This window comes from Malus domestica, chromosome 07 (assembly GCF_042453785.1).
Source record: "Malus domestica chromosome 07, GDT2T_hap1".
In the NCBI taxonomy this organism is placed as follows: Eukaryota; Viridiplantae; Streptophyta; class Magnoliopsida; order Rosales; family Rosaceae; genus Malus; species Malus domestica.
In genome coordinates this window covers 31960893-31975164 of record NC_091667.1, presented here as the reverse complement: position 1 = coordinate 31975164, position 14272 = coordinate 31960893, and the positions used below count along the sequence as shown (strand labels likewise).

The window sequence follows — 14272 nt, the reverse complement described above, 5'->3', positions numbered from 1 at the left end:
AACCTATGGATGTGATATATCCTAAACCTAATATACTGGATAATTTTGCTATACATCATAAAAGCATTAACTGCTGTAATATTTATGGATTCACCTACTCATCTTTTGCCACCTGCTTCCGCTCCAATGGTCAAAACTGTGTCACGTGTTCTTCTGCAATTGCTTTGTTATACTGACAAAGCAATGAATTTGATTAGCTGTGGCTGGTAAAGGGCAGGGATTTTTACAAGATACTCTGCATAGAACGATTAAATTTGTAGATTTGTAAACTAAATGACATAAAAGTTGATGGTTAGATTACTACTAAAATATTGACATGCTCAATTTCTATTAGTGATACGTTCTTTGGTTTGCATTACTCTTAAGTGAAAAAATGATATAAATTTATGTATCCCTCTCTTATTTTATGATACCTAAAATACTCACAAGCATGCCGCCCCTTTGTAAAATTTGTAAGTAAAAGAAAAACGGATTCATGGTAAAATCCTTACATGATGATGCATTATTTTTTTTACAATTTTTTTTTATGATAAAGGGTATAATTCTTTTGTCGGTAGATTGGGGGATTTGAAACATGACTAATGCTTTTTTGAATACCACCTTAAAACACTATCACTTACCAACTTTTATGTCGTGTAAGTCCAGCTAAACACTACAGAAATGAGTTATCATTGGGGTCAAATGAACATTTTTAATATGAAAAAGCAAGACATAATGTTATCTTCAACTGAGAGGATTAAAGGTTCAAAAATTAAAAATGACTTGATTTGTCTAAAAATTCATCGTCAACTAATGACTAAGCTATAATTCTATGGATCTCACTAGACGATTATTGGCCAAAGGGCTATCAGGCTGGCCAAATATAGACCCCTATTAGCTCTTTTTGAGGATCTAGCTCCTCAGTTATAATAATTGATTCAAATTAAACAACTAAATTTGAAAACTTGCAACAGTAGTTTAATTAAATTAATCAATAAATTTAAAGTATAAGGTTTAAAATAATAAATTATTAAGGGGCTATGTTTAATCCTTTTGATTAAAAATAGTATATGAGTATGGTCTGACATCGTTTATCAAAAAATAATTCTTTGCAATACTATAATTTTAGATGGGACTATGTTTAGACTTTTATTGGAGATGGCCTAATATGTTGGATAAAGTTTAAGTTGATATCATGTAATTTCTATGGACACCAATTAATCGTTGTTAGCACGATCAACTTTCTATATGTTAAATTGTTATGCACTATTTGACCGTTTTGTTTCATACCACACAAAACACGGCCAGAGATCGGTAGAGTGAATTTTCCAGGAAGAGAGGAAAAAAGCGTAAGAGTACAGTAACTCAGCAAAGGAATACAAACGTCTGTAGGGCACGCTTTCCATCCACAGGCCTCATTAACATTTTAACTTTTGAGACTGCACTACGCGTCTCCCTTCTTGTTAGAGTGCCCAAGTAATTGCGTCTCCCTTCTTGTTAGAGTGCCCAATTAATTGCGTAATCAGACTGAAGTACTGACCTATGACTTTGTTCATGGCAGAAGAAAAAGAAAATAAAAGGACAATAGCATATATGACCACTTGCGGATCCATTAGAGCAACTCCACCGTGGTGGATTGCTCGGGGGACAGGCCAGAGAAAAGGGCCCGAGGCCCTGTGGATTTGCTCTAGCGTGAAGGAGCCCGAGTGGAGGTGGAGGCCCGAGCCTTGGGCCTATGAAGAATTGCCAGCCCGAGAGCCCGAGTGGATGTGACGCCAAGGCTGACGTCAGCCCGATGTCAGGCCCTTTTTTTTAATTTTTTCTGTCAGGCGCGTGCACCCCACTCGCACGTGGAGGCGCGTCGGCCGACACATTTTCAGAAAAATCAGCCCACTTTTTAGACTGAAATGTTACCGTTGGGAAGCCACGTGGCTTCCCATGGTCTGTTCGATCTCAACGGCTTTTTAACTTGGACCGTTCGATCTCAACGGTAAAAAAAAATTTAAAAAAATCTTATTTAATATCAACCGTTCGATATGAGATTAACAGTCGATATTAATATGCTTTATAAAAAAAAATTAAAAAAAAAAGAAAAAATAGTTTTAAAATTAAAAAAATTTACCGTTATGACACGTGACACAATCTGGAGTATTGGAATTCAATTTTTTTAAATCCAACGGCAGAGATTAATTATTTGAATAAAAAAATTTAAAAATTGTAAAAAAAATCCGAAAAAATATTAGAAAAAATTTAAAAAAATGTTTCTACTTTTCTAGAAATACCTTCTCATTATCATCTACCTTACACCACAATTTCATATTTTCTCAACTACTTTCAATCACATTCCTATCTTTCTCTCAAAGTTTCAATCCTTTTTTTTTTTCAACAAAATGACTACTGATGCAGGTACGAATTGGACGATTTTTGAAGATGTTGCATCGTGTACTAGCTGGGTTGAAATTACTCATAGTTCGTGTACGGGTAATGAGATGCAGTTGCGAGAAATGTGGAGTCTTATTCATACAAATTATCTTGAAAAAATGGGTGAGAGTAGAACCAAAGAATCGATGTCTAGTCGTTGGAAATTACTTAGCCAATTGTTTAGTATTTGGAGAGACGCCTTGAATAGAGTATTTTATGTTGTTTCCAATTTATTGAATTTAATACTTTATTTAAAGTGAGAGTAAATTTATTTATTATGGTAATATATTTATACTATAAGAGAATCTTTATTCAAATGACATAAACACACCAAATAAAAAACTCACGAAATGAACTAAAATAAGACGCACCAAATAAAATTATATAAACACACCAAATAATAAAAAACTCACTAAAATAAAACACACATAAACACACCAAATAATAAAAACCTCACTAAAATAAAACACACCAAATAAAATTACATAAACACACAAAATAATAAAAACCTCACTAAATGAACTAAAATAAAACACACCAAATAAAATTACATAAACATACCAAATAATAAAAAACACACTAAATGAACTTAATTATCTTCAGCTTGTTTCAATGCTCACTAGTGCATGTTTGGCCTTTGAAATGCAGTATATCGTTGAATGACCCTTACATTGTAACGTTCATCCCTTTCTAATAGCTCATGTTGCACGGGCTCATCGGTGGCGTCATGAGCTCAATATATACGTGTTCTTGAATTGTTCATCGTGTCTGACTCATATCATCAACAGCTTCATAATCGTACTCATCTTGCACAATCATGTTATGAAGAATGATGCACGTCATCATGATGGATTGAAATGACTCTACATCAAACAATCTGGCAGCACCCCTGACGATCGCTCAACGAGCTTGGAGGATAATGAAACAACGCTCCACATCCTTCCTACACCCATTTTGACAACTTGCAAAGTGTTTTTCCTTTGCACTTCGCGGACGTGGCACTGCTTTGACAAATGTTGACCACCTTAGGTAAATGTAGTCAGCTAGATAGTATGGCATGTCGTACATACGTCCGTTGACCTCATACGTAACTTTTGGTGCCTTTCCTTGCAGGACATCGTTGAACACTGGGGATTGGGCAAGGACGTTGAGGTCATTTTGAGCTCCCGGAATCCTGAAAAAGGCGTGCCAAATCCATGTATTAAAAGATGCCACCGCCTCCAAAATGATACTTTTTGCTCATTTTCTGTCTCCATAAGCGCCTTGCCATGCACTTGGACATTTTTTCCACGTCCAATGCATAAAATCAATGCTCCCAATCATCCCAGGAAAACCTTGTATCTCGACCTTCTTCAGAAGCTTTTCCAAGTCCATGTAAGTATGTTGCCGGAGGTACTCTGCGGTGTAGATAGATTTGATTGCTATGCAAAACCTCATCATGGACTGAAGAATGGTTGATTTCCCCATCTTCGCTATCTCATCCACTCGGTCTGCAGATGCTCCATATGCAAGTATCCGCAGTGCAGTAGTAATTTTTTGCTCAAGAAGGAGACTCATAGCACCAAAAGCATCATTCTTTTGCACAAAGTAAGAATCATGGTTGCAAACATCAATCATGATTTTTTTGAACAAATGTTGTTCCATTCTAAAATGACGTCTGAAGTACGTATCAGGAAATGCACTATTATGGACAAAATAATCGTCCAACAGCTCCACACCTCGTTGTTGCCTGTTTCTATCAAGGTTTCCGGAATGGGTGGGCCTGCATATCTGAGCCACAGCTTGGATGACTCGACGGGAATGTGAGTCTCTGGCCATTCTTGCTTCGTCATCTCTCATTCTCCGCTCCTCATCCTCTTCCTTATCATTTTGGGCTATATGGAGATTCAACATTCCTTCAGATTGGTTAAACAAGTATTCATCTTCTTGATTGATTTCCCACATCATGCTTGAAGAAGAAGACATTGTAAGTAGAAACTATGAATAATGATACAGATTTTGATTTGGTGAAGAATGAAGCAGCAACTATGAATAATGATAGAGATATTGAGAAAATTGGTGTGAGATTTCAAATGATGGATGATGGATTATATGGAGGATTCTGAAATGATTAAGTTGTATATAGTGCCACGTGGCATGCCGTCATTCGTTAAAAATCTGATCGAAATCTATCCTAAAAGATTCTGAAAAGATAACGACACATGGCACGACGGCATTGGATAAAATCTTATCGAAATCCATCACCAATAATTATCTTTTCGAATAATGACATGTGGCGCAACGAGAACGATTTAAAATCTGATTGAAATCTGTCCTGAAAGATTTTGAAAAGATAATGACACATGGCACGATAACATTGGATAAAAATCTTATTGAAATCTATGACTAATAATAGTCGTTTTGGGTAAATAACACGTGGCGCAACGAGAACGATTTATAATATCTTATCCGAAATTACAAATAAATTTATTTACTATTATTTTGTAAAAAAAAAAATTCAATACTATTTTATTGCCTATTGCCAGGCCTATTCAAGTGAAACGGTTGACATGCAAAAGACAGTTATTGTTCATTAAGGGCAGTTACTGTTCACATGATGGATTGAATAGTGGATTGTCTGGGGGGAGGGCTCCTACGGTGGAGTTGCTCTTAAAGGGCAAGGAGGGGTAAGTTGATCCCTCAAATTATGAATCTCCTTGTATGACTTGAGTGTTGTCCCTTTGAAGGTTTGAATTGTCATTCATAACATGCCCTCTAACTATTTGATAACATGCCTTAAAGAAGAGTTCTTGTTCTCATTATTATTATTTTTTTTTGAATATCAACTTGGGTATTATATTCTTGCTATGCATTTAAGTAGTGAATTTTCTCAATTGAAAAGAACTGGTAGTCTTGCAAATATAAAATGGTGGAGATGGGGGGGGGGGGGGGAACATAATATGTAATCATGTGTATTTACTAATTACATTGGTTTTGATTCTACTGGTTCCTACTATTTCGATAGAGAACTTTTTCTGCTATAAATATTGTGAAAGTTCATTGCGTAACCTAATGGGGGTTGAGTGATAGCATGCTAATTTATACTAAAAACGCATTGTAGACAATTGTAACTTATATTGTTATTTGTTTTATAAATTATGAATGATAAAACTATGAGTTAATTTTGAAAGTTATCATATGTCTAGGTAATGTTGCAAACTTTTAAATATGACCCTCTGAATATTTTTCCTGAATCCACCATTGCGTACGGCTTTACCCATGACCTCCACTGCTCATGGTTTCACTCACCTTGGCAAGGGCACGACTTCACTCACGTTTTGGCAATGGCATGGCTTCCCTCATGGACCAAATAAGAAAAGAGAAGGGCAATGGCATCATATAAATACATATAATATCACCAATTTAAATTTTCATAGGTGTCCATGATCTTCTCTTCAAGTCATCTTGGAGAACCACTTGCCGGATATATATATATATATATATATAAACAGAGAAAGATATGGAAAAATGGATGAAGACTTAACATCATCTCATATAAGAGAAACTCTTAAGTTTAGGCTAAAATCGACAAATATCATCAATATGACACATTTGTAGACTATCAGAGAAACTTTTATATTTCGTCCAAATCAATGTTAAATAATTTCTAAAGTTTCATTTTAAATTTCCATCATTTCTATAAAAAAACAAACAATATCGATATTCTATATATCCGTCGACATTTCATAAATTTTCATATTGATATTTTCACTGATACTAATATATTAAACACTGAACAACTCACAATGTATTTTTTATACAAGCGATGTTGGATGAAGGGAAATTAAACACAGAACATTCGGTGCAAAAATTAATTACTAAATCTGTGGGATATATATTTCTTTGATGGTCATATCAAACAATTTATCATAAATGGGGATGGTGGGATACATATTTTTCATCAACTACCACTGTATAACTACTAGTAATTTGAGATTCTTGCTATAAATTTGTGTAACTGGTGAGTTGGCAAGGACTGTAACAATTTTCCTGCTCACAAAAATTAAAAGTTGTATGTACAATCATGTCCAAGAAATTTTTGGTTTGATCACCAAAAAAGACAGATTAAATCTGTGGATGAAGAGAAAACAAACGATAGGAGATTCAAGTTGGTAAAGAAGATATTTGCATGTTTTGATAAAAAGAAAAAGGGAAATTTTATTAAAACTCATTCAACCTCTTTTTACATCCAACTTTAAAAATATTTTATTCAAATTCTTAATTCACCCTTGTATAAAACTGAAAAACAAAAAACAAAATCAAAATGTATTTCCACACCCACCATTATTCTACCTCAAACCCCACGATTTTCAAGGCAACTTCAAATCAAACTGCCTTCCATGGCAGCCCATTTACCTTCCGTACAAGCTTTGACATCGAATGCCTTCCATACAACATAAAAGCACCCTTGGTCGTGATTCTCCACATCACCGTCAAAAACTCTATAAGCCCCCATGTGCGTCGGCATTTGTCGGTTGAAGGAAGTGAGCAATAAAAAGAGAGAGAGAGAGAGAGAGAGAGAGAGAGAGAGAATAGAGGATGAGAACAAAGAGAAAGGAAAAGGAGCCTGAAAATAGAAGACACCGACACGAAAAATTTACCCGATCAGTGAAGAAGTTGCCGGAAAGCGGTGAGAGTTGGGGGCTGATATGGGTTCATCTCCTTTCAATATATTTTTCTTATCTCACATTAATTTTGGGTTAAATTGGAGAGTTCAATGATAAAAATATTTAAGTTGGGTGTGGAAATAAGGTTTTAGGGTCTAAATAAAATTTCCCTTAAAAATATATATGGCAAAACGATTGGACCCATTAATCGCTCGGTAGTGTTCAGGTTGTAACTTATTTTGTGGTGTTGAAAAATGGTTGGACTTATTAGTCACTCGTTATAGAAAAAATATAGATATGAATTTCTTTTTGGTGAGGCGGTGTTGACCCTAAAATCTACCAAGCCTACGTGGCGCGCAGGCCGAATATATTCTAAGCTAACTACGTCCTTCGGTGATTGCGGGGCGTGCCAACTCGTCGGCCGAGGCTCGGCCGAGGAGTAAATTTGATGATGCTGCGTTGGGTCGCGCTACTGACTTCTGCGTCTTGCGATTGCGGCCGAGAAAGGAACGCGTCTCGGCCTCTTGGGTTCTCGAGCCTGAAGACAAGGCTGCTATTTCTTACAAAGTTCACGAACCGAATTCGGCTTACAATGTGCCGAATGTAATAACTGTAACACCTCACCTCGCCGAGAAGGCTAATGAGATGACCTCGACCAACAAGGATTCGAAAACCCTTCTCGACCGAGACTTGGATAGGCAATCGACCGTTCTCGCCGCAGTGCTGTTGATGCCAACGGAAGATACTGCGAGACCGACCGACTCTACGGTGACAGAGCTATCTATGCCGACTTAAGATATCACCGGTTGCTTCCACAGTGCTGTTGATGCCAACGGAAGATGTGTCAGCGAAAAAGGAAAAGAAAAAGATCTCAAGTTGTGAGAGTTTGCGCAGGGCAATTTTGTATTGATTTTTGTGGGGCTTTTCCTGATGCACAGCTTCCGCTATTTATAGCACTGGACCCCGAATCTGAGATAGAATCCCATTCGGACTAGGTTTTCCCTCTCCGGATCAATATCACCTCGACCAGTCCTGTTTTCATTAGGATTGTGAACCTAGTCCTTATTCGAGCCCTATCCGCTTCTAGGTTGTTAATCCTGCCGAGAATCCCTATTGTATCAGGACTCGGCTTGTCATTGCATTTTGACCTAACTGGCCTAGGTTTGGAAGCCCATAAGCTGAACGATCCATGGTCTTCTTGTCGCAAGGCCTTCCGGGCCGAGAATGGCTCTACACTCGGCCCAAACTATTATTTTGGGCCCAAACATTGCCCCCTCGCTTCTGAGGTCCTCGGCCTGCAATCTTCGGCCGAGTTCCGGCCTTGAAGAAGCGAATCTACCACTCAGAATCCTCATACCCGAGTTCCAAGGCGCATTTATTGAGCACGATCGCACGATCTTGATCCTGCTAACCTACTCACCACGTGGCGTCCTCTAATATGGCCAATCCTACATAATGACGTCTAAGGCGTGCGGCAGCCTGAACTGTCTTGCCATTATGACCACTATCTCAATCCGCGAGCCACTACCTCAGTCCGTGAGCCCATTTGTCATCGTGCGGTCGTCGAACCGTCTTTTCGTCATTAATCTAGCCGTCACACGCAATCGTGCGCCCCCAAAACCCTAAAACCTTCGGTCTTCTCAACCGCATTCCCCAAATGTTCATCATGATCAACAATTCCTTTGGTCGATTTTGCCCTTTGTTTTGAATTTCGAACGATTGCTCTTCCCCCCACAACTCTATAAATACCGAAGTTTCCTCCTTTGTACTTTTACGCTCTCAAACTTCCCGAAATTCTCTGCCATTGATTTCTAGTGCCTCTCCTATTCCGAGTCTTCGTCTTTAAATCCCCAACCCAGAAAAACCCTTTTACTCCGTGCTTCTTTTTTCATAATGGCATCCTTCATCTCCAAGCTTTCCAGGGAATGTGACCAACATCCGAAGATCCCTGATCGGAGCTCGATCAAGACCATCCGGTTTGAAAACGACATGAACACCCAGTACCAAATCCTGGGTCCTCTCTTCAAGGCTACAATACCGCCGACTATCATCGGCCTTCTACAGGAGCACTGCCTAAAACCCTTGCTTCGAGGGTTTGAATGGTCGCGATGGGATGCGGCTAAACCCCAGGGCTCCTGGCCCTCGACGACCACATCCTGGGCAGCCTGGGTCGTTCGAATGGAACGCCTCTTCGGCGAGCAATGGAAGGCCCTTGGCATCTACGACGCCATCCTCCTTTCGTCCATGGAAATCGTCCCCGACAAGGAACTTCTCCAAGCCGCTCTGTGCTTCTGGTGTTCGGCTACCAACACAATGGTCCTTCCTCTGGGTCCCATGGGTCCCACCGTCCTGGATATTACTGCCATTCTGGGGACTTCGGCGACCGGGATCCCTGTCGACGTGACCCTCTCTGGGCATCCGTCGAATATCGACCTGAAAACGCTCTTCGACCGTCGGGCCTTCGAGACCTTGAGCCGTGACGGTCATATCCCGTCGAAGGAAGATATTCAGAAGCTCCACAAGAACTTCTGTAATTACAACACCCTCTATCTTCACTTCGCCGGCCGAGGAGAAGAGGACCTGCGAGAGGGAGAGCATGAAGCTTTCCTCTTCTACTGGTACAACAAATACATTTGTTGTACCAAGTCAAACAAGTGTTTGGTCGAGAACATGCCGGTAGCCGAAGCCCTGGCCAGTGGTCACGTCTTGGCGCTGAGTTCCAACATTCTCGCCCAACTTTTCCGCTGCCTGGCCGAGGCGACCCTCCAAAAGGTCGACCCGCACCAGAATGGTCCTCTCTGGGTCTTCCAACTCTGGTTGCAGGTATACTTCACCTCCCTTCGGCCGGCCATAGCCGAATTCTCACCAACAGAGGCGCTTGGGTCTCAATTGGCCTCTCGACCGACACCTCCCCATCAAGCCGAAGAGGTATTTCGGTACCTCTTCGCCCTCGACGACTTCTCCAACGACGAGTTCCTAATATGTCGTCGTCGAGACTATCCTTCCTCCATCAGGCTGCCTATCTCCTCATGGAGCGCGGAGGAGGACGCCGATCTCCGTCAGACCTGGGGGTCGTTTGTGCTTGCCCGCGACCTCCCTCTCGGCTGCGATGGGAAACGGTCAGGATGGGAAGTATATCATCCGAACTTCCTCGCCCGACAGCTCGGCTACCTTCAGGGCTGCCCTATCCCCCTTCTCTTCTCCCGAACGGTCCTAAGCCGTGGACGCGAACCTCGTTCCTCTGAGAAGGAATGTAGAATCGCCGTGAAGGAGTTCCAAGAGCGCTGCCAAAAATTCCGCCTTCGACCAGCCACCCCGGAAACCCAATGCACCGACACCTTTGGTGAGTGGTGGGAGCAATACACCCAGGAATTCTTTGGTGCGCCGGTCGAAGACGTGCTTAGCAGACTCTTTGGTGACCGGCCTAAGAAGGCCTCGGCCCCTCATCCTCAAGGTACCGGTTTCATTTTCTTCCTTTCCATCAACCTTGCATATTGAGTTGCCTTACTGAGTTGTCTTTATCTTTTTAGGTAGTCGGCCTTTGAGAAAGACGGAGGCAGTTGCCGCTGCCACGACCGGGAAAAAATCGGTCGTGGCCCAAAAGGACAAACCCGCTGGTAGGGCCGTGCTGATCAAACGGCCTCGCCAAGAGGCCGAGCCGGCTGTCGAGCCTTCCCCGCCAGCCAAGCGGGTCAAACAAATGGCGAAGAAGGGTGCCCGGGAGATCCACGTTATCTCCAGTCACACGACGACTCCCAGTGCTTCTTCTCCCGCCGCCGGCCATTCTGGGGTCGAGACACAGCCGGCCTCGGCCGCAGAGACGGCACCAGCGCGGCCTGCCTCTGTGGCCGGCGCATCAGTTGTACCTCCTTCTGCCGAGAAGGCACCTGTCTCTCAACAGGCGGTTTCTACGACCGAGGGAACTTCTCCCAAGAATCCAAAGCCCTCGGTCCTTGTGTTGGACGAAAGCGAGGGGAGCGACGAGGTCCCGCTGGCGCACCGTCCTCATACTCGTCGACAACCTCCTCCAATACCCGAGATGGCGGTTCAAACCGGCCCCTCCCCGGTTAATCGTGGCAAGCGCACGGTCGAGGAACCGATCCCGGTGGCCGAACCTCTCGTTCCTTCTCAGGACCAGGGCGTCCCTGCCTCCTCTGAAGCAGTTGCGCCAGTCGGCCCATCGGCAGCCGACCGGGGCAAACGGCTGCTCGAGGAACCCGAGGCTACGGCGGAATCGCCGGTCCATCCCCAAGACCAAGGCTTCCATATTCCTCCACAGGAGGTTACCTCGGCCTTTGTAAGTACCTTCACTCGTCTCCTCCTGATTACTTTTCCGCTTTAGACCTCTAAACAAAGAAAATACCAAATGTCAGGTGCCTATACATTCTTTTCACCGTCAATTCTATGCGCCGAAGGGCGTTATCTATATTTCCTGGCCGCCTCAGTGGCCATCAAACGTAGATAACCTCCATCGGCCGCGTGAAGTGAGAAGCAATCTGAGACACTGGGCTCGGCCATTGAGTTCTTTAGGTTCGAGCAACGATCCTGGGGACATGGCCGAGGTCTCCTCTCGGCAGGTTAACACACGACACCTTCTTGCTATTCTTGTCATGACTTCCTTTAAACTTAACCTTGTTTATTTGTGCAGGCTTCATGGGAGGTTGAATTCAAAGCCCTCCTCTCCAGCACGACTGCAGAGTCCGGCCCTTCGGCCGCTTCGACTGATGCTGCCGATCCAAGTGCCCTAACCCAGCTGCGAGAAGTCCTAGCGCTCTCATCATCGCAAGTTCTTGAGCGCAACGGTCTCGATTTGCTCGGCGTGTGTCTGAACGACCTTGGAGCCGATGGTCGCCTGAGCGGAGATGCCATTGTCCGGGCATCGTCTGCCTTGGAGCGCGTTCGGGAGACATTTAGTATCTTCCAGACTGCTCTGAAGGCCGAACAGGACCTGCAAGCCGCCATGGCCGTTCAAGACACCCTCCGTCCGAAGATTGACGATCTACGGGCAAAAGGAGAAACGTTAGCCGAGCTCGACCGTCAGATGGCCGAACTAGCAAAACGTCGGTCGGCCATTGCTTCTGAGCTTGCGAGGGACTTCGAGTCAGGCGGGAAGGATCGCCTAACTGAGTATGCGGCGGCCAACAAACGAGTCGAGCGGCTGAAGCTGGATAAAAAGAATCGGCAGGCCGAAGTCATCATGGCCGACGTGCGGTGGTTGGAGCTGAAGGCTTTGCTCAGCACTCTTCTTCCCTCTTCTCCTTAGATATATTTGAATGTAAACCAACCGTCCTACTCATTTGTAAATACTTATCAATTTTAATGGATTGATTTTTTACTCACGCATTTCCCAAGTAACTGGATAGTATTTCTTCAAAAACTTCCCATTAATCGGTAATTTGTGAATCACACCAGTCCGATCTTTAAGATGATACGCCCCTTTACCGTATACTTTATGCACAATGAACGGCCCTTCCCAATTCGGCGACCACTTGCCGAACCTAGGATCTTTTAGTCCTACGGGCAACACCGTTTGCCATACCAATTCACCCTCGCCGAACGTTTTCTGTCGCACCTTTTGATTATAGGCTCGCTCGGCAATCTGTTTTTGCGCCACTAGTAAGTTATACGCGTCAAGTCGCGCTTCTTCCAAATCTTCTAGTTCCTGTCTCATGGACTGATTGTATTCGGCGCTAAACAAACTACTTTGTTCAATTAATCGCAACGAATTTATGCTCAACTCGACTGGTAGCACTGCATCGTGTCCGTAGGTTAATGCGTATGGGGTTGTTGCAGTCGCCGATCGGGGCGACGTTCGGTATGCCCATAATGCCTCGTTCAACTTCAAATGCCACATGCCAGGCCTGTCTTTTATTATTTTTTCGAGGATGCCGATCAACACTTTATTACTTGCTTCGGCCTGCCCATTCGCCTGTGGATAATACGGTGTGGACTGCTCCAACCGAATGTTCAAATTTGCCGTGTATTCTTTAAACCTTTCGGCTGTGAAGATTGTTCCATTGTCGGTTATGATTGTTTCTGGTACACCGAACCGAGTCACAATGTGTTCCTCCACGAAGTCGCAAACTTCTTTAGATGTTAACTCGGCATATGATTTTGCTTCGACCCACTTAGTAAAGTAATCAGTTGCGACTATTATCCATGCATGCTTAGCAGCTCCAGAAGTCGGCGTGATTTTGCCGATTACGTCCATGGCCCATCCTCTAAACGGCCACGGCTTAATGACCGAATGTAGTGATTCGGCCGGGACCCTTTGTATAGGCCCATGGATTTGGCACTGCACGCATCCTCGTGCAAACTCGATACAATCTTTCAGTATTTTCGGCCAAAAATAGCCGTGTCGTCGGAGTAGCCATCGCATTTTCCGTCCAGATTGGTGAGCTCCGCATACCCCTTCATGAACCTCTGCGATCGCCCGAGCACTCTCTTGGGGGCCGAGGCATAGCAGTAACAAACCATCTTCGCCCTTTCGGTACAACTCGTTCTGGTACGTGACATAGTTCATGGCGTGAACCCGTGTCCTGCGACTATGTGTCCCGTTAGGATTATCAAGGTACTGCATAATGGGTTTCCTCCAATCATCTGGTATAGCCTCGGCCGCGCAAATTTCTATAGAGTCCTGCCGATCCAACAACGAAGGCAAGAACATGACCCTGGTGCGGATCACATTGTCTCGACGGAGGATTTGCTGATTAACCAAGGCCGGGTATAGCTGTCGTAATATTGGTATCTCCCGGCCTAGCTTGCCCCCCATGAGTTGAGCACCGGAGGCGATCTGAGCCAACTCGTCTGCGTCGGTATTATGAACCCGAGAAATATGCTCGAATGTAATACCGTCAAAAGACTCGGCCAAATAGCTGGCGACCATGTGGTAGGGCGCCAGAGTACAACTCATGCAACGAAAAGACCCATTAATTTGGTTAATCACGAGTTCAGAATCACCGAGGACGAGGGCACGAGTGGCTCGAAGGTCAAGAAGGAGGCCAAGACCAATGACAAGAGCCTCGTATTCGGCCTGATTATTGGTGCACTCGAAATCCAGTTTGAGCGAAAAATACCAGCGATCGTTGTGAGGAGATTGAATGACGATGCCCGCGCCGGCCGAAGACGAAGTACTGGAACCATCAAAATACATCGTCCAATAGTTGTCGCGGGTCACCACCATGCCGATTTCGACGTCAGCATCCCCGAAACCATAAGGCGAAGGG

General features: G+C 43.5%; 1 protein-coding gene across 1 annotated transcript; it reads right to left on the bottom strand.

Moving 5' to 3' along the window:
* Positions 1 to 3300: 3300 nt before the first annotated feature.
* On the bottom strand, positions 3301 to 4365 carry LOC139197828 (uncharacterized). Its single transcript, XM_070825814.1, has 2 exons — positions 3668 to 4365; positions 3301 to 3574 (listed from the first exon to the last, which is right to left on the bottom strand). Exons 1-2 carry the CDS (start codon positions 4363 to 4365, stop codon positions 3301 to 3303), a joined length of 972 nt encoding a protein of 323 aa, XP_070681915.1.
* Between the last annotated feature and the right edge of the window lie 9907 nt (positions 4366 to 14272).

Bases quoted from the DNA above. Each gene is read 5' to 3' on its own strand.
- LOC139197828 (XM_070825814.1), bottom strand. From the start codon at position 4,365: ATGTCTTCTTCTTCAAGCATGATGTGGGAAATCAATCAAGAAGATGAA. The intron at 3,575-3,667 runs GCAAGGCGCTTA...CGCCTTTTTCAG, and splicing joins AAAAAATGTCCAAGTGCATG to GATTCCGGGAGCTCAAAATG.